This window comes from Babylonia areolata, chromosome 8, assembly GCF_041734735.1.
Source record: "Babylonia areolata isolate BAREFJ2019XMU chromosome 8, ASM4173473v1, whole genome shotgun sequence".
NCBI lineage: Eukaryota > Metazoa > Mollusca > Gastropoda > Neogastropoda > Buccinidae > Babylonia > Babylonia areolata.
Genome location: NC_134883.1, coordinates 48,425,022 through 48,441,900, shown reverse-complemented (window position 1 = coordinate 48,441,900; position 16,879 = coordinate 48,425,022). Strand labels below are relative to the sequence as shown.

At 41.7% G+C, this 16,879-nt stretch overlaps 1 protein-coding gene across 4 annotated transcripts in view; it reads left to right on the top strand.

Moving 5' to 3' along the window:
• LOC143284892 (uncharacterized) overlaps positions 1-16,879 on the top strand; it is a 129,435-nt gene that overhangs the window by 9,683 nt on the left and 102,873 nt on the right. For 2 of the 4 annotated variants that reach the window (XM_076592018.1, XM_076592016.1), the window contains exons 3-5: positions 7,783-7,977; positions 8,948-8,974; positions 14,395-15,799. In XM_076592018.1, coding sequence (XP_076448133.1) covers positions 7,783-7,977; positions 8,948-8,974; positions 14,395-15,799 — 1,627 coding nt within the window. The remainder of the gene's footprint in view (positions 1-7,782; positions 7,978-8,947; positions 8,975-14,394; positions 15,800-16,879) is intronic. The other 2 variants (XM_076592020.1, XM_076592019.1) reach the window with 2 other exon arrangements.

Genomic DNA, 16,879 nt, shown 5'->3' with positions numbered 1-16,879 from the left:
TTGATTAGACCACAAGTGTGCCAGAGGTGGTTTGTGTCTCTGTGTATCTCTCTGTTAATGACGTGTGCTGGAATTAGTTGGTGTCTGAGCGTCTCTTTCTTACTGAGACCAGAAGTGTTGTGGGGTTGGTAGGTGTCTCTGTGTGTCTCTCTGTCATTCATTCATTTATCATTCATTTATTCCTTCCTTCCTTCCTTCATTCATCCTCTCTCTCTCTCTCTCTCACTCACTCACTCTGTCTCTCTCATTACCATATTCATATACATTATTGTCATAAATGCAGGTATCATGGTTATGTACTTGTAAATGCTACTGTGCAATTGAGTGTATTTGAATTTCATGTATGTTTTTCTGTAACCTTTTGTTATCTTGTGAACATTTTGATTTCATTTCTTTTTGCCCTGAGGGTTGGATGTAAAAAAGCATTACATGCTTATTCCACTTCCCTCATTAAAAAGATTCGTTCGTTCGTTCGTTCTGTTAAATGACATGTGCCAGAATTGGTTGTCTTTGAGCATATTTCTGTTAACTCTTTCCATACGAACGGCAAAAGAGACGACATTAACAGCATTTCACCCCAATTAACCATCATCAAAATATTGCAAGCGGAAGGCTCTTATACTGAATACGTGAATGTTGACAAAGAATACCACAATTCTGATGACGGAAGCTAAAGGTCGGGTCATTCAGACACCCACTGGACATCCGAGGGGTCTGTGTAGAGGAGAAGAGAGGACTGGCCGTACTGAGTGAGTTAATGAGAGCAAAAGTGTGCTGAAATTGGTTTGTGTATCTTTGCATATCTCTCTGTTAACTGAATGAGAGCAGAAATGTGCCAGAATTGGCTGGTGTTTCTCTGCATATCTCTGTTGATGAGACCAAAAGTGTGCTGGAAGTGATTTGTGTCTCTCCACATCTCTCTGTTGATGAAACCAGGCGTGTGCTGGAGTTGATTGGTGCATCTGTGTATCTCCGTCATTCTGATTCCCTCGCATCTTTTAAATCTTGTCTCAGAACTCACCTTTTCCCTCAGCAATAAGTTCATTTGTGGCAGGTCCACTTCCTTTGCGTTAGCTGTGCTTGACTATGTGTGTATACATATGTATGTGTACATAACTACATGCATGTATATGAATGATGTGTATTGTGTGTGCGTGTTTATGTGTGTGTGTGTGTGTGTGTGTGTGTGTGTGTGTGTGTGTGTGTGTGTGTGTGTAGTGTCACATTTTGGTGTGTGTGTATGTAACATTGATGTAATGTTTTATGTTAACAAAAGTGTTTTTGTAAAGCACCTAGAGCAGATTTCTGGATAGTGTGCTATATAAGTATCCATTATTATTATTATTGTTATCTGCAGTGTATATCTGTCTGTTTATAAGACCAGAAGTTTGTTGGAATTGGACGGTGTCTCTGTACATCTCTCTGTTAATGAGACCAGATGTGCTGGAATTGGACGGTGTCTCTGTGCATCTCTCTGTTAATGAGACCAGATGTGTGCTGGAATATCAAGAATCAAGAATCAAGAATATTTAATCCTTTCACCCCTTTTGGGGCATGGAGGATATTATATAACAGCAACAGTATTTTACACCAAGATTGAACATAAACAGTTAAAATAATATAACTATCAGAAACAGAATACAAACTATATGAAACGCAACATAAATGATGATAGCATTTTTCTGGTATTAAACCTCAGGATAGATCAGACTACGTTGCTCATCTTTGCAACATTACTTAAGTTTGGCCAAATTGTCTTGGCTGCATGAAATAAATTACACCGAAAGCCTCTTCCAACAAGAAAAACTAAACAATCGTTGGCCTTTTTTTTCACTGACGATATATATAACACATCTTTTAAAAATCATAAGTTCTATGTCATAACCATGTAATACGTCATTTAATACGTGTGTGTGTCGGAGCATCCCTGTGTTTTGAGTTCTCATCAGAAAGGTGCCAGAACTATGCATAACATGTTGAGCGTGAATTTGGATTTGATTCCATCAGTAGACTGGATTGTCAAGTGTTTTTGTGCTCACATGAGTCCACTCTTTGTTGCGTATTTAGTTCTTTGATAAGTAAGTCTATAGGGCTAAAACTTGGCACCAATTCTAAAAAAAAAAATGATAGTAATGATAATAACAATAATGAAATTAATGATATTACACATAGCAAACTGTATACTTCTTGTACACATAAAAACAGTGCATGCTTATATATTTACGTGCACACAAGCATACATTCAAACATACATACCATACATACTACATACCATACATACATACATACATTCAAACATACATACCATACATATACATACATACATGATACATACATACATACATACATACATACATACTCACTCACCCACCCATCATGCCCCCTTCTCCCCCCCCCATCCCCCAACACCCCAGCCTTTCCCCCCTTTCCACACACACTAATGTATACACACAATCAAGCCATTCTCCTTGTCACAAGATTTTGTTGGTTGGTACTTCGACTTTCTTTCATTTCTTTCATTTTTTTTTTGGTTATAAAGAAATAGTATAATAATACACTTTCCTTGTGAATTTGATTTTGGGGTGAAGTGATATTTAATGCGATTTGATGTGAATTCATAATATAGGCTGTTATCAATTTATTTGTCAGTTTGAATAAACAGAAATCAGTTTTAAGTTTGAATTATCAGTTCCATTCCTCCTTCTTCATTCCTTTTCTCTTTTCTGTTACTCTTCCCTGTTTCTCTTATTCTTTCTTTCTTTTCTTCTTTCTTTCTTTCTTTTTTTTTTTTTTTTTTTTTTTGTGCTGCCCCATCATCTGCACCGTTTCAGTGGCATTACTCCCACGCCGCTCATTTAGATTCCCCCATGCATGGCTAACACCTGGGTTCATCCGTCACAGTTCCAGCATCAGCAGTCTGCAGGGAACCATTGATGTTAGGTCACCACACACCAGAGGAGACCCTGCACTGCTGCTGAGTCACTTCGGTGGCGTTCAGTGGTGCCTGTTCTGATTTAACTTACTTAGGACACCACCTGCTAAGCCCCCTATTAACGACAATAATGGCTTAGTTGCAGAGCCAGACTGAGTGAGCGTCCCTCCCAGAGTGGAGACCGCCACCATGTCCCTCAAACAACAGCACCCCATGAATCTACCGACACTGAAGACATTGACAGGACTCACCCAAAGCACAGAAGTGGAGGTGTATCGAAACTGAGGTCACCATGAGAGCAGGGCATGAAAGGCCACAGACTTTGAGACTGTTTTGTCTATATTGATGATCAGTGGTGAAGGAGGAGGAGGACAATGACGATGACGATGTTGCTGTGGAGGTCTGTTTTAGTTTGGGACTGCGTGACAAGGCTGTACTCTATGCTTCCTGTCATAATGATATCCCAGCATTACCCAGGCCCGAGAGATACAGACACTTGCAGTGTTGGTCAAGTAATTAGAGCAACACACCCAAAGACGCACCCTTGAAGTGGATGACACTCGACTGTGTGGTCCCAGTCTCCCCATTTAATCCCACAGCACACTCAGCTCTGGGAAGGAGCCGGCCACGGGCAGAAAAACCAACCTCCGTTGGGATTTGAACCCGTGTCCTCCCAGCCGTCAGTCCGCGACGCTAACCACTTCGCCACGGCGGCTGGTTTCTTTTTTCTTCTTTTTGTCTTCCTTTTTTTTTCTTTCTTTTTCAGCACACTTTCTAGGCAAATGAATGATTCCTTGTGGAAAATCTCAATCTGACTTTGGGTTTCCTGTCCTTTGTGTGCTTCTGTTTGCACTTTGTGGCAAGTATATGTGTCTGGAAAAGTAAGGTCACTCAGACGGAACAGGGACTGCTTGCAGAACAGATTGGCTGTGGACGTAAGTTGTCACAGCTGTTTGGGCACAAAGGGATTGGCTCTTTTTTGCACCCCCCCCCCCCCCCACATCCTCCGCCGCCCCCCCCCCCCACCTCTAAGATGTTTGTCCCAAGGACAGAAAATAGCTGGCGTACTGAGACTTATGGAGAGAGAGAGAGAGAGAGAGAGAGAGAGGAATGAGTAATGTTACACATTAGTTATTCCTTGCTAGATATTTCTTTTCTCTTTGCTCCACCCATTACTCCAATCATAAAGACATGTATATGAAGATATTTTTTGTTGTCATTTATAAAAAAAAAAACAAACAAACAAAAAAACCACAACAACAAATTTCCAATAGGTCATAAAGATTGTTGTATTACATTATAATATCTGCTTTGATTAATTATTCCTTTTTTTTCTTTTTTTTTTACAAAGAAGAATTTATGCTTTATAAGCACCTTTATTATTTTATCAACATGTAGGGACATGTGTTAGCTTGCTGTTGTGTTCTGTTTTAGAACACTTTAAATCCATGTTGATGCTCTGTCTCTGTCATCTCTTTCCTTTTTGATGTGGATGTTGTTTCTCTGTCTCTGTCTCATCTCTTTCCTTTTTGATGTGGATGTTGTTTCTTTGTCTTTCTCATCTCTTTCCTTTTTGATGAGGATTTTATTGCTCTTTCTCATCTCTTTGCTCTTTGATGTTGGTATTGTTTCTTTGTCTTTCTCATCTCTTTCCTTTTTGATGTGGATGTTGTTTCTTTGTCTTTCTCATCTCTTTCCTTTTTGATGTGGATGTTGTTTCTTTGTCTCTCATCTCTTTCCTTTTTGATGTGGATGTTGTTTCTTTGTCTCTGTCTCATCTCTTTCCTTTTTGATGTGGATGTTGTTTCTTTGTCTCTCATCTCTTTCCTTTTTGATGTGGATGTTGTTTCTTTGTCTCTCATCTCTTTCCTTTTTGATGTGGATGTTGTTTCTTTGTCTCTGTCTGATCTCTTTCCTCTTTGATGTGGATGTTGTTTCTTTGTCTCTGTCTGATCTCTTTCCTCTTTGATGTGGATGTTGTTTCTTTGTCTCTGTCTCATCTCTTTCCTTTTTGATGTGGATGTTGTTTCTTTGTCTCTGTCTCATCTCTTTCCTCTTTGATGTGGATGTTGTTTCTTTGTCTCTGTCATCTCTTTCCTTTTTGATGTGGATGTTGTTTCTTTGTCTCTGTCATCTCTTTCCTCTTTGATGTGGATGTTGTTTCTTTGTCTCTGTCTTATCTCTTTCCTTTTTGATGTGGATGTTGTTGCTCTTTCTCATCTCTTTCCTTTTTGATGTGGATGTTGTTTCTTTGTCTCTGTCTCATCTCTTTCCTCTTTGATGTGGATGTTGTTTCTTTGTCTCTGTCTCATCTCTTTCCTTTTTGATGTGGATGTTGTTTCTTTGTCTCTGTCATCTCTTTCCTCTTTGATGTGGATGTTGTTTCTTTGTCTCTGTCTTATCTCTTTCCTTTTTGATGTGGATGTTGTTTCTTTGTCTTTCTCATCTCTTTCCTTTTTGATGTGGATGTTGTTTCTTTGTCTCTGTCTCATCTCTTTCCTTTTTGATGTGGATGTTGTTTCTTTGTCTCTGTCTTATCTCTTTCCTTTTTGATGTGGATGTTGTTTCTTTGTCTCTGTCTTATCTCTTTCCTTTTTGATGTGGATGTTGTTTCTTTATCTCTGTCATCTCTTTCCTTTTTGATGTGGATGTTGTTTCTTTGTCTCTGTCTCATCTCTTTCCTTTTTGATGTGGATGTTGTTTCTTTGTCTTTCTCATCTCTTTCCTTTTTGATGTGGATGTTGTTTCTTTGTCTCTGTCTCATCTCTTTCCTTTTTGATGTGGATGTTGTTTCTCTGTCTCTGTCTCATCTCTTTCCTTTTTGATGTGGATGTTGTTTCTTTATCTCATCTCTTTCCTTTTTGATGTGGATGTTGTTTCTTTGTCTCTGTCATCTCTTTCCTTTTTGATGTGGATGTTGTTTCTTTATCTCTGTCATCTCTTTCCTTTTTTGATGTAGATGTTGTTTCTTTGTCTCTGTCTCATCTCTTTCCTTTTTGATGTGGATGTTGTTTCTTTGTCTCATCTCTTTCCTTTTTGATGTGGATGTTGTTTCTTTGTCTCATCTCTTTCCTTTTTGATGTGTATGTTGTTTCTTTGTCTCTGTCATCTCTTTCCTTTTTGATGTGGATGTTGTTTCTTTGTCTCTGTCTCATCTCTTTCCTTTTTGATGTGGATGTTGTTTCTTTGTCTCTGTCATCTCTTTCCTTTTTGATGTGGATGTTGTTTCTTTGTCTCTCTCTCATCTCTTTCCTTTTTGATGTGGATGTTGTTTCTTTGTCTCTGTCATCTCTTTCCTTTTTGATGTGGATGTTGTTTCTTTGTCTCTGTCTCATCTCTTTCCTTTTTGATGTGGATGTTGTTTCTTTGTCTCTGTCATCTCTTTCCTTTTTGATGTGGATGTTGTTTCTTTGTCTCTCTCTCATCTCTTTCCTTTTTGATGTGGATGTTGTTTCTTTGTCTCTGTCATCTCTTTCCTTTTTGATGTGGATGTTGTTTCTTTATCTCTGTCATCTCTTTCCTTTTTTGATGTAGATGTTGTTTCTTTGTCTCTGTCTCATCTCTTTCCTTTTTGATGTGGATGTTGTTTCTTTATCTCTGTCATCTCTTTCCTTTTTTGATGTAGATGTTGTTTCTTTGTCTTTCTCATCTCTTTCCTTTTTGATGTGGATGTTGTTTCTTTGTCTCTGTCTGATCTCTTTCCTTTTTGATGTGGATGTTGTTTCTTTGTCTCTGTCTTATCTCTTTCCTTTTTGATGTGGATGTTGTTTCTCTGTCTCTGTCTCATCTCTTTCCTTTTTGATGTGGATGTTGTTTCTTTATCTCATCTCTTTCCTTTTTGATGTGGATGTTGTTTCTTTGTCTCTGTCATCTCTTTCCTTTTTGACGTTGGTATTGTTTCTCAACTCTTTCATTTTTGATGTTGATGTTGATCTGTCTCTATCCTTTTTGATGTTGATGTTGATCTGTCTCACTCATGTCTTTGATTTTTGATGTTGATGTTATAGCTGTGTCTTTCCTTTTTGATGCTGATGTTGATCTGTCTCACTCATGTCTTTGATTTTTGATTTTGATGTTACAGCTGTGTCTTTCTTATCTCTTTCCTTTTTGATGCTGATGTTGATCTGCCTCACTCATGTCTTTGATTTTTTATGTTGATGTTACAGCTGTGTCTTTCTTATCTCTTTCCTTTTTGATGCTGATGTTGATCTGCCTCACTCTTGTCTTTGATTTTTTATGTTGATGTTACAGCTGTGTCTTTCTTATCTCTTTCCTTTTTGATGCTGATGTTGATCTGCCTCACTCATGTCTTTGATTTTTTATGTTGATGTTACAGCTGTGTCTTTCTTATCTCTTTCCTTTTTGATGCTGATGTTGATCTGCCTCACTCATGTCTTTGATTTTTGATGTTGATGTTATAGCTGTGTCTTTCCTTTTTGATGCTGATGTTGATCTGTCTCACTCATGTCTTTCCTTTTGATGTTGATGTTGGTTTTTTTTTTGTCTTTCTCATCTCTTTGCTTTTGATGTTGATGTTTCATTGTCTTTCTCATCTCTTTCCTTTTTGATGTTGATGTTGATCTGTCTCACTCATGTCTTTGATTTTTGATGTTGATGTTATAGCTGTGTCTTTCCTGTGTCTTTCCTTTTTGATGCTGATGTTGATCTGTCTCTGTCATCTCTTTCCTTTTTGATGTTGATGTTATAGCTGTGTCTTTCTCATCTCTTTCCTTTTTGATGTTGATGTTGTTTCTCTGTCTTTCTCATCTCTTTCCTTTTGACGCTGATGTTGTTTCTTTGTCTCTCTCATCTCTTTCCATTTTGACGCTGATGTTGTTTCTCTGTCTCAGGACCTGATGGGGCTCATCTCTTTCCTCCAAAAGGAGATGGCCAAGGAGCAGGAGAACTTCAATGGCCTGAGTTCGGCTCTCAACAGCCTTTCGGACCGCAAGTCCCGCCAGTACAAGACGATATCGGCTGACATGGTGAAGGCCCAGGCGAGGCTGACCACTCTGATGAACCGCAGTATGAAGTGTTTCTCTCAGGTGGGTAACTGATGAATTACAGTGTAAGGTGTTTCTGTCAGGTGGGTAACTGATGAATTACAGTGTAAGGTGTTTCTCTCAGGTGGGTAACTGATGAATTACAGTGTAAGGTGTTTCTCTCAGGTGGGTAACTGGTGAATTACAGTGTAAGGTGTTTCTCTCAGGTGGGTAAGTGATGAATTACAGTGTAAGGTGTTTCTCTCAGGTGGGTACCTGATGAATTACAGTGTAAGGTGTTTCTCTCAGGTGGGTAACTGATGAATTACAGTGTAAGGTGTTTCTCTCAGGTGGGTAACTGATGAATTACAGTGTAAGGTGTTTCTCTCAGGTGGGTAACTGATGAATTACAGTGTAAGGTGTTTCTCTCAGGTGGGTAAGTGCAGAATCACACTATGAAGAGTTTGAGAACTGGGTGTTTTCCTGAGGTGGGTTAACCATCATGGCATCATGTCACTTTTTCCTGATTTTCTCTTGCATCATGATGATTCAGAAACATCCATTTTGATTATTTTTTTTTTCCTTTTTGTTTATATCATTTTCCATATTGATGACTGTGTGGTAGGGTGTTTTTGTGTGTGTGAATTCTTGATAAGAGTGGTGGTGTAAATCTATTTTAATTCATTTTTTCTTTCTGTTTGTATGATTTTCTGCATTGATTACAGTGTGGAAGGTTGGTTTTGTGTGTGTGTGTGTATGTGTGTGTATGTTTTTGTGTGCTGTGTGTGTGTGTGTGTGTGTGTGTGTGTGTGTGTGTGTATGTGAGAGAAAGAGAGAGAGAGTGTGTGTTTGTGTGTGTGTGTGTGTTTGTGTGTGTGTGTGTGTGTGTGTGTGTGTGTGTGTGAATCCTTGGTAAGATTTGTGATGACCTTGAAAGCCATGTACACTGATTACCTTATGGACAACCGTTTAATGTGTTTTTTTCTGAACACCGATTAACCTTTGTGGACTGCTGTTTAACGTTTCTTTTCAGCTGAAGGAGAAAGATTTTCAGCCAAAGGTTTTGTTTTCTTATCTTGTCTGCCACAGTCTGTGGGGTCTCTCTGACCTGATGTGTTTTGTTGCAGTCTGGCGTGTCTGTCCTCCTCCGCTTCCTTTTGTTGGTTTTCCTTTGGGTGTTATGATAAAGAGCGATGCTGTCTGCTGTCTTGTGTTGATGTGTGGCTGGGCTGGTCTGGTCTGGCATGATGGCTGTTGGCTGTTGAGGATTGGTTTGAGCTGTGGAGCTGAGCTGCTGAGTATACCTGTGGGCTGAGAACTGTGAGAGTTGGATGTCTGAAGCTTTGCTCATCGGTTTCATTTTCTTTGTTTTTTTGTTTGTTTTTTTTTTGCGTTTTTTTTTTCTTCTGCATGGTATGTTTTTGTTTGTCTGTGTGTGTGTTTTTGAGTGTGAGAGCGGGATTCGAACCTCAGGGATGACGGGCGCAATAGCCGAGTGGTTAAAGTGTTGGACTGTCAATCTGAGAGTCCCGGGTTTGAATCACGGTGACGGCGGCTGGTGGGTAAAGGGTGGAGATTTTTACAATCTCCCAGGTCAACATATGTGCAGACCTGCTAGTGCCTGAACCCCCTTCGTGTATATATGCAAGCAGAAGATCAAATACGCACGTTAAAGATCCTGTAATCCATGTCAGCGTTCGTTGGGTTATGGAAACAAGAACATACCCAGCATGCACACCCCCGAAAACAGAGTATGGCTGCCTACATGGCGGGGTAAAAACGGTCATACACGTAAAAGCCCACTCGTATGAGTGAACGTGGGAGTTGCAGCCCACGAACGCAGAAGAAGAAGAAGAAGAACCTCAGGGACGTAGTATTGGCAGAGAAGCGTCTTAACCATTCTGCCACCTTCCTCCTTAGCAGTGTGAGAGCATGCCAACAGATCTATATACACTGCACCACGTCTGCTGTTAAAAAAAACACCACACAACAAAACAAAACAAGAACCAAACAGATGCCTGATTTTTGCAGAAACCCAGTCAGGTCTTCAGATCCTATCCTAGGTTTGGAAAAAAAAAAGAAAGAAAGAAAAAGATAGACAAAATAAACAAATAAATATATGTATTAAAACATAGTGAATGTAAAGATGCATAGAAGACTATTGTGGCACTATGGAAAAGCTGTTTCTTTTGCTAACTGGGAGAACTGCTTGGTTTGTCCAGTGCCTGTGAGAGAAAGAATAATAATAATAATAATGGTATTTATATAGCGCAGAATCTTGTGTATAGACAAATCTGAGCGCTTTCGCACCAGTCATTCTCACGCATGCATAACTCTAAAACTGGAGAAACTAAAGACAAGGAAGAGGCAGGGAAGGGAGGCTATTTTGGGAAGAGGTGGGTTTTAAGGCCAGACTTGAAAGAGCTGAGTGTGGAGACTTGACGAAGCGAAAGAGGAAGTTCATTCCAATTGCAAGGTCCAGAGACAGAGAAAGAACGGCGGCCAACAGTCGAGTGTTTGAATCTGGGTATGCGTAAACAGAGTGGATCCGACAAACAAAGCAGCGAAGGCGAACTGTCCCGCGGCAAAAAAAAAAAAGAAAGAAAAAAAAAAGGCAAGCACGCCATCATGTATTTATATCATGAGCCGGCAAATGAAAGGGTAGCACTTTTTCAGGCACATTCACTTACATATAAGCATACAGACAGGATATTACTCATCGTTATAAACCTTTGAATTAGATGCATGCAAACAAATATGGATATAATTATATATATGTACACACATGCCCATCCACACACACACACACACACACACATCTATATATATACATATGTATATGTATATAAATATATATATACACATACATACACATATAGACATTGATATTGGCTGTTCACAGCCAGATGGCTGCCTGTTGTCATGGTGACTGTATCGCTGATTTCTTCATGGATAGAGGACTGTTTCACAGAAAAGTTTATCACCTTTTTGTTTGTATTTCTCTTTTAAAAAATATATTTATCACAGCAGATTTCTCTGTGTGAAATTTGGGCTGTTCTCCCCAGGGAGAGCGCATCGCTACACTACATCACCACCCATTTTTTTTGGTATTTTTTCCTGTGTGCAGTTTTCTTTATTTTTCCTATCGAAGTGGATTTTTCTACAGAATTTTGCCAGGAGCAGCCCTTTTGTTGCTGTGGGTTCTTTTACGTGCGCTAAGTGCATGCTGGGACACGGGACCTCGGTTTATCGTCTCATCTGAATGAATAGCGTCCAGGCTACCACTCAAGGTCTAGTGGAGGGGGAGAAAATATCGGCGGCTGAGCCATGATTTGATCCAGCACGCTCAGATTCTCACTTCCTAGGTGTATGTGTTACTTCTAGGCCATCACTCCGCATTTAATGCGTCTGTTGCACATGTACATGCATGTTTGTGATAAATAAATATAATGAAAATAAGATTAATTAAAAAAAAAAAAAAAAATCCCCACATAATGCAGATGTGTGGTTACTTTAGCAGTCGCTGAATATTGTGTATATTGTGAGCTTGTGTGTGACAGTAACATGTTTGATTTTTTTTTTTTCAGTTCCTGTTTTTTTATATTTTGATTTAATTTTGTTGTCGATTCTGTTTTCTTTGTGTTTTATTTTTTGTTTGGTGCGTTGTGTTTTTTTTTTGTTTTTTTTTTTCCCCACAGTTGTTTGCCATACTCTTGTCGGCATGCCTGTATTTATTTTGCATTGTTTCTATTGTACACTTTTGATGTATTGCTTTTTTCCACCCAAACTTGGGGGGAAAAAGTGCAACGATCATCCTGCTTTCAGCAGCTTTTTTAATATTGTGTGTGGTTTGATCGGTGGTCATGAAATCCCTGTGGAGGAGTTATACCCTGCAAGGTGAAGTTTTTCTTGGCTCCCCCCCCCCCTCCCCCTCACCCCCTCCCCTCCCAAGAGAGTGTGGACCGGGCGAGGGATTGTGGATGTGGTTTTGATCCCTCTCTTTATTATTATTTTTTTTTCCCTATCCCTTGCCTGCCCATACCAACTGTGTAAATCCTGTTGTGCATTTTTTTCCCCCCTGGTGCCTTCCTTTTAACTTGGGATATATATATTTTTTTTTTCGATTTTTTTTTTGCAAAAGCAATGTTTGGTCTGCTTGTCCTGGAACTGTACTTTGTGCGCTTGGTTCATGTTTGTGCTTCCGTTTTGAACAGTGCTCAGAGAGGAGTATTGGAAGCTGGTGGAGGACGTGTTGCCTGTCGATGCAGCAGGTCTTTTTTTTGACAGCTGCTGTGTCTTGCTTGTGTTTATATGTGCAGCTGTTGGGGTGGATGTATTTGTGTTTCATAGACGGACGTGCTGTGTGGACATGGTGTGTCATTGATGGACATGCCGTGTCATTGATGGACATGTTGTGTCATTGATGGACATGCTGTGTCATTGATGGACATGCTGTGTCATTGATGGACATGTGTCATTGATGGACATGCCATGTCATTGATGGACATGCTGTGTCATCGATGGACATGTGTCATTGATGGACATGCCATGTCATTGATGGACATGCTGTGTCATTGATGGACATGTGTCATTGATGGACATGCTGTGTCATTGATGGACATGTGTCATTGATGGACATGCCATGTCATTAATGGATATGCTGTGTCATCGATGGACATGTGTCATTGATGGACATGCTGTGTCATTGATGGACGTGTGTCATTGATGGACATGCCGTGTCATTGATGGACATGCTGTGTCATTGATGGACATGCTGTGTCATTGATGGACATGCTGTGTCATTGATGGACGTGTGTCATTGATGGACATGCCATGTCATTGATGGACATGCTGTGTCATTGATGGACATGTGTCATTGATGGACATGCCATGTCATTGATGGACATGCTGTGTCATTGATGGACATGTGTCATTGATGGACATGCTGTGTCATTGATGGACGTGTGTCATTGATGGACATGCCGTGTCATTGATGGACATGCCGTGTCATTGATGGACATGCTGTGTCATTGATGGACATGCTGTGTCATTGATGGACATGCTGTGTCATTGATGGACATGTGTCATTGATGAACATGCTGTGTCATTGATGAACATACCGTGTCATTGATGGACATGCTGTGTCATTGATGGACATGCCGTGTCATTGATGGACATGCTGTGTCATTGATGGACGTGTGTCATTGATGGACATGCCGTGTCATTGATGGACATGCTGTGTCATTGATGGACATGTGTCATTGATGGACATGCTGTGTCATTGATGGACGTGTGTCATTGATGGACATGCTGTGTCATTGATGGACATGCTGTGTCATTGATGGACCGGCTTTAAGTGGTGGGGGGCATGGACTTGTAACCGTATGTTGCCTGTGTAAACTGCTGTGCATTGACTTGTTTCATTGTTGGCAAACTGGAAATGGGTCATTTGCATATAGATATGTATGTATGCATCCCCTGAACTTCTGCTCATTGTCCTATGGTGAGAAAAAAAATGACATTTACAGTCACGTAAAGTAGATATATGTCTTCTTATTGACCTGCGGCCAGGTCAGTTGACAGCTGTTGTCGATAAATCTGTTTGAGTTCATGTCCAATACTGGACATCAGTCTGGTTTTCTGAACTTAAGTTTAATCTTCGTTTACATGGGAAATGATGTCATTTAAAAAAAAAAAAAAAGAAGAAAAATATGAAAAGACATGTGATCAAAAATTCATTTGCATGTGTGTACACACACACACACACACACACACACACACACACACACACACACACACACACACACACACATGTGCACCCACACACACACTCACACACACACACATCTAGTAAGACACACAAAAACATGTGGCACATCTTATGATCAGGTTTTTAACAGTTAAAAACAATTGGAGAGGAGTAGGAAACATACGTGTCAACTCAGTTTTTGAACTAACCTTTAGTGACATATAATAAGGTAATGAGTTGTGATTAATGCAAATTAATAATCATCAGAAATTCAGGTGGCACAGTTTGGCAGCTTACAGATAAACGAAAGATGTGTTTGAAATGATGATTCTGACATGAAGCCACAGATCTTGCACACACACCAACACACACACACACACACAGACACACACACACACACAAACACACACACACACACACACACACACACACACACACACACACACACACACACACAAAGGCATTCACACACACATGCACGCACACTCACACTTTTACACTCACTTGGACACTTGATCACACATACACTTGCACATAGGTTTAAAAAAAAAGAAAAAATATCTCATATGATTGATTTTGCAATTATTACAGCAAAGAAGGAGAGAGGATGAAATATTCAATACAAAGTATGATTCACAACGACAACTAGGCACTCGACTTCTAGAAAAAAAAAAAAAAAAAAAAAATATGGTTCTTAAACATTGTCCGTCTTTTCTTTTGTCCATGTATAGCAAAATCTACAGCAGAACAGCCAAGATGTTCAGCTTCGGCGGCTGAACTCGTCCAAAGGGACCGCCTCCCCCAATTCCTCCCCAGTCAAATCCTCTGTCACCGTTCATCGCAGTCGCTCCATGCATACCATCAACCAGCCGTGTGACAAAGATAGCCCCCCCACCTCCTCCTCCTCCTCCCCCTCACGTTCCAGCCCCCAGGTTGTCCCCCCTGCGTCAGGTGCGGGGCGAGTGTCTCGTGCACACAGCGGTCGGGTGGTGGGCCAGCGTCCTGCTTCGGTGGCGGGCATTAACGGTGTGGTGTCTCCCGGTCAGAGGGCTGCTTCCACTGTAGGAGGCAGGGTGAGTGTAGGCTATGTCCCCCCCGCTAGTATCGCTGCTTCCTCCTCCTCCTCCTCCTCTACCTCCTCCTCCCTCACCTCCCTCAACATGACCCCCCAGGCCCCGGTGATGGGTAGAGAAGAGAGGCGACCTCGCAGTAAGTCCCAGATCCTCATCACCCCCTCCCCGGCTTCCCTCCCCATGTCCCCCCTCCCTGCTTCACCTCCCTCGCACGCTTCCCCTCACCCCTCCTCCTCCTCCTCGCTCACTCACGCTTCCTCACAACCCTCGCTTGTTGCTTCCTCACAAAGCCAGGAGCCCTCGGCCTCCCCCCCAGAGAAAGGGTTCCTGGGTCTCCCCAGTGTTAAACAGCTGGCGCAGACCTTCGGGGCAAAACCCCAGGGCACCACCGCTGACACGGCTACTAACTACCGCCCGGTCATACGGGCACAGAGCATGGCCGCGTCCGATGCTTCCCATAGGCAGAATGTTACAAGTGCGTCTTCTTCTTCCAAGGTAAATGGAGTCCCTGCCCTGACAGGGGTGGGTGGTCGGGTGCAGGGGCAGTACGTCAAGCGTAACGCCGCGCCCAAACCTCCCAGCACCACCTCATCCACCGTACAGAACGGCCAGACGGAGTTGGAGAGGATACACGCTCGGCTTCAGTCCTCAAGAGAGCTCAACTTGTCCTCACTGCCTGACAAACCGGTCACTCCAAGAGCGGTGAACGGCACCTCCTCTGCTGGACAGAATGGTGAGAGAGAAGTGTCCGTCTTCAAGACCAACCTGGACCGTAAGAAATCCTCCAGCAGCATCGTCCTGGGTCAGAAAACGGACTTTGACGACTCTCTGTCGGTGGCACAGCCGGCCAGGGAAGCTCAGATGGCCCCGCTGCGCAAGGCACAGTCCCGGGAAGAGCTGTACGCCATAGAGAGCCGGACCCGTATGCAGAAAGACGCCCTGCTGAAGGAAATCGGCAGCCGGAAGAAGTCTGAGGAAAGTGAGCCACCGTTGTCGCCGAGTGTGACCATGGGACAGTGGGGATTGAAAGGCAGCAGCTTGCTGGCTCAGAGACTTCAGCAAGGTAAGATGGTGGTGTTTGTGGCAGTGTCTCTCTTGTGGTTGTGTGATGGTGCTGAATTGTTGGTGGTGTTTGTGGCGGTGTCTCTGTCTTGTGGTCATGTGATGGTGCTGAATTGTTGGTGTTGTTTGTGGCAGTCTCTCTCTCTCTCTCTTGTGTGTGTCTCTCTCTCTTGTGGACATGTGATGGTGTTGAATTGTTTGTGGCAGTGTCTCTGTCTTGTTGTCATGTGATGGTGCTGAATTGTTGGTGTTGCTTGTCGTAGTGTCTCTTTCTCTTGTGGTCATGTGATGGTGCTGAATTGTCTGTGGTGTTTGTGGCAGTGTCTCTGTCTTGTTGTCATGTGATGGTGCTGAATTGTTGGTGGTGTTTGTGGCAGTGTCTCTGTCTTGTGGTCATGTGATGGTGCTGAATTGTTGGTGGTGTTTGTGGCAGTGTCTCTGTCTTGTTGTCATGTGATGGTGCTGAATTGTCCGTGCTGTTTGTGGCAGTGTCTCTGTTTTGTGGTCATGTGATGGTGCTGAATTGTTGGTGGTGTTTGTGGCAGTGTCTCTGTTTTGTGGTCATGTCTTGTGGTCATGTGATGGTGCTGAATTGTCTGTGGTGTTTGTGGCAGTGTCTCTCTCTTTCTTGTAGTCATGTGATGACGCTGAATTGTTGATGTCATGCCGGAGGGGAGGAGGAGTTGCTTTGAATCTTAGTTTTGCATGGCAGCATGAAAGAATGGGCATGATAAGCACGCGCATGCTTGGCGGAGTGAAAAAATGAGCATGACAGCACATGCATGGTAGTATAAGATTATGATACTGAGCATGACAGGCACCTGTTTAGCGGCTTGAAGAAAATAAGTATGACAGACACATACTTTGTTGCATGGAAAATGGGCATGACAGGCATGATATGCGTTATATGAAAAAAAAAAAAAAAGAACTTCAGCGCATGCCTTGTTGCATGGAAAAAAAAAAAGAAAAAAGAAGAAAAGCATGATAAGCATACCCTTTTGTGGCATGAAAAAAGACCTTTTTTTTTCAAATAAAGGATCAGTTGCAAAAGATAATGTTTTCAAAGAAACTGAAGATTTCA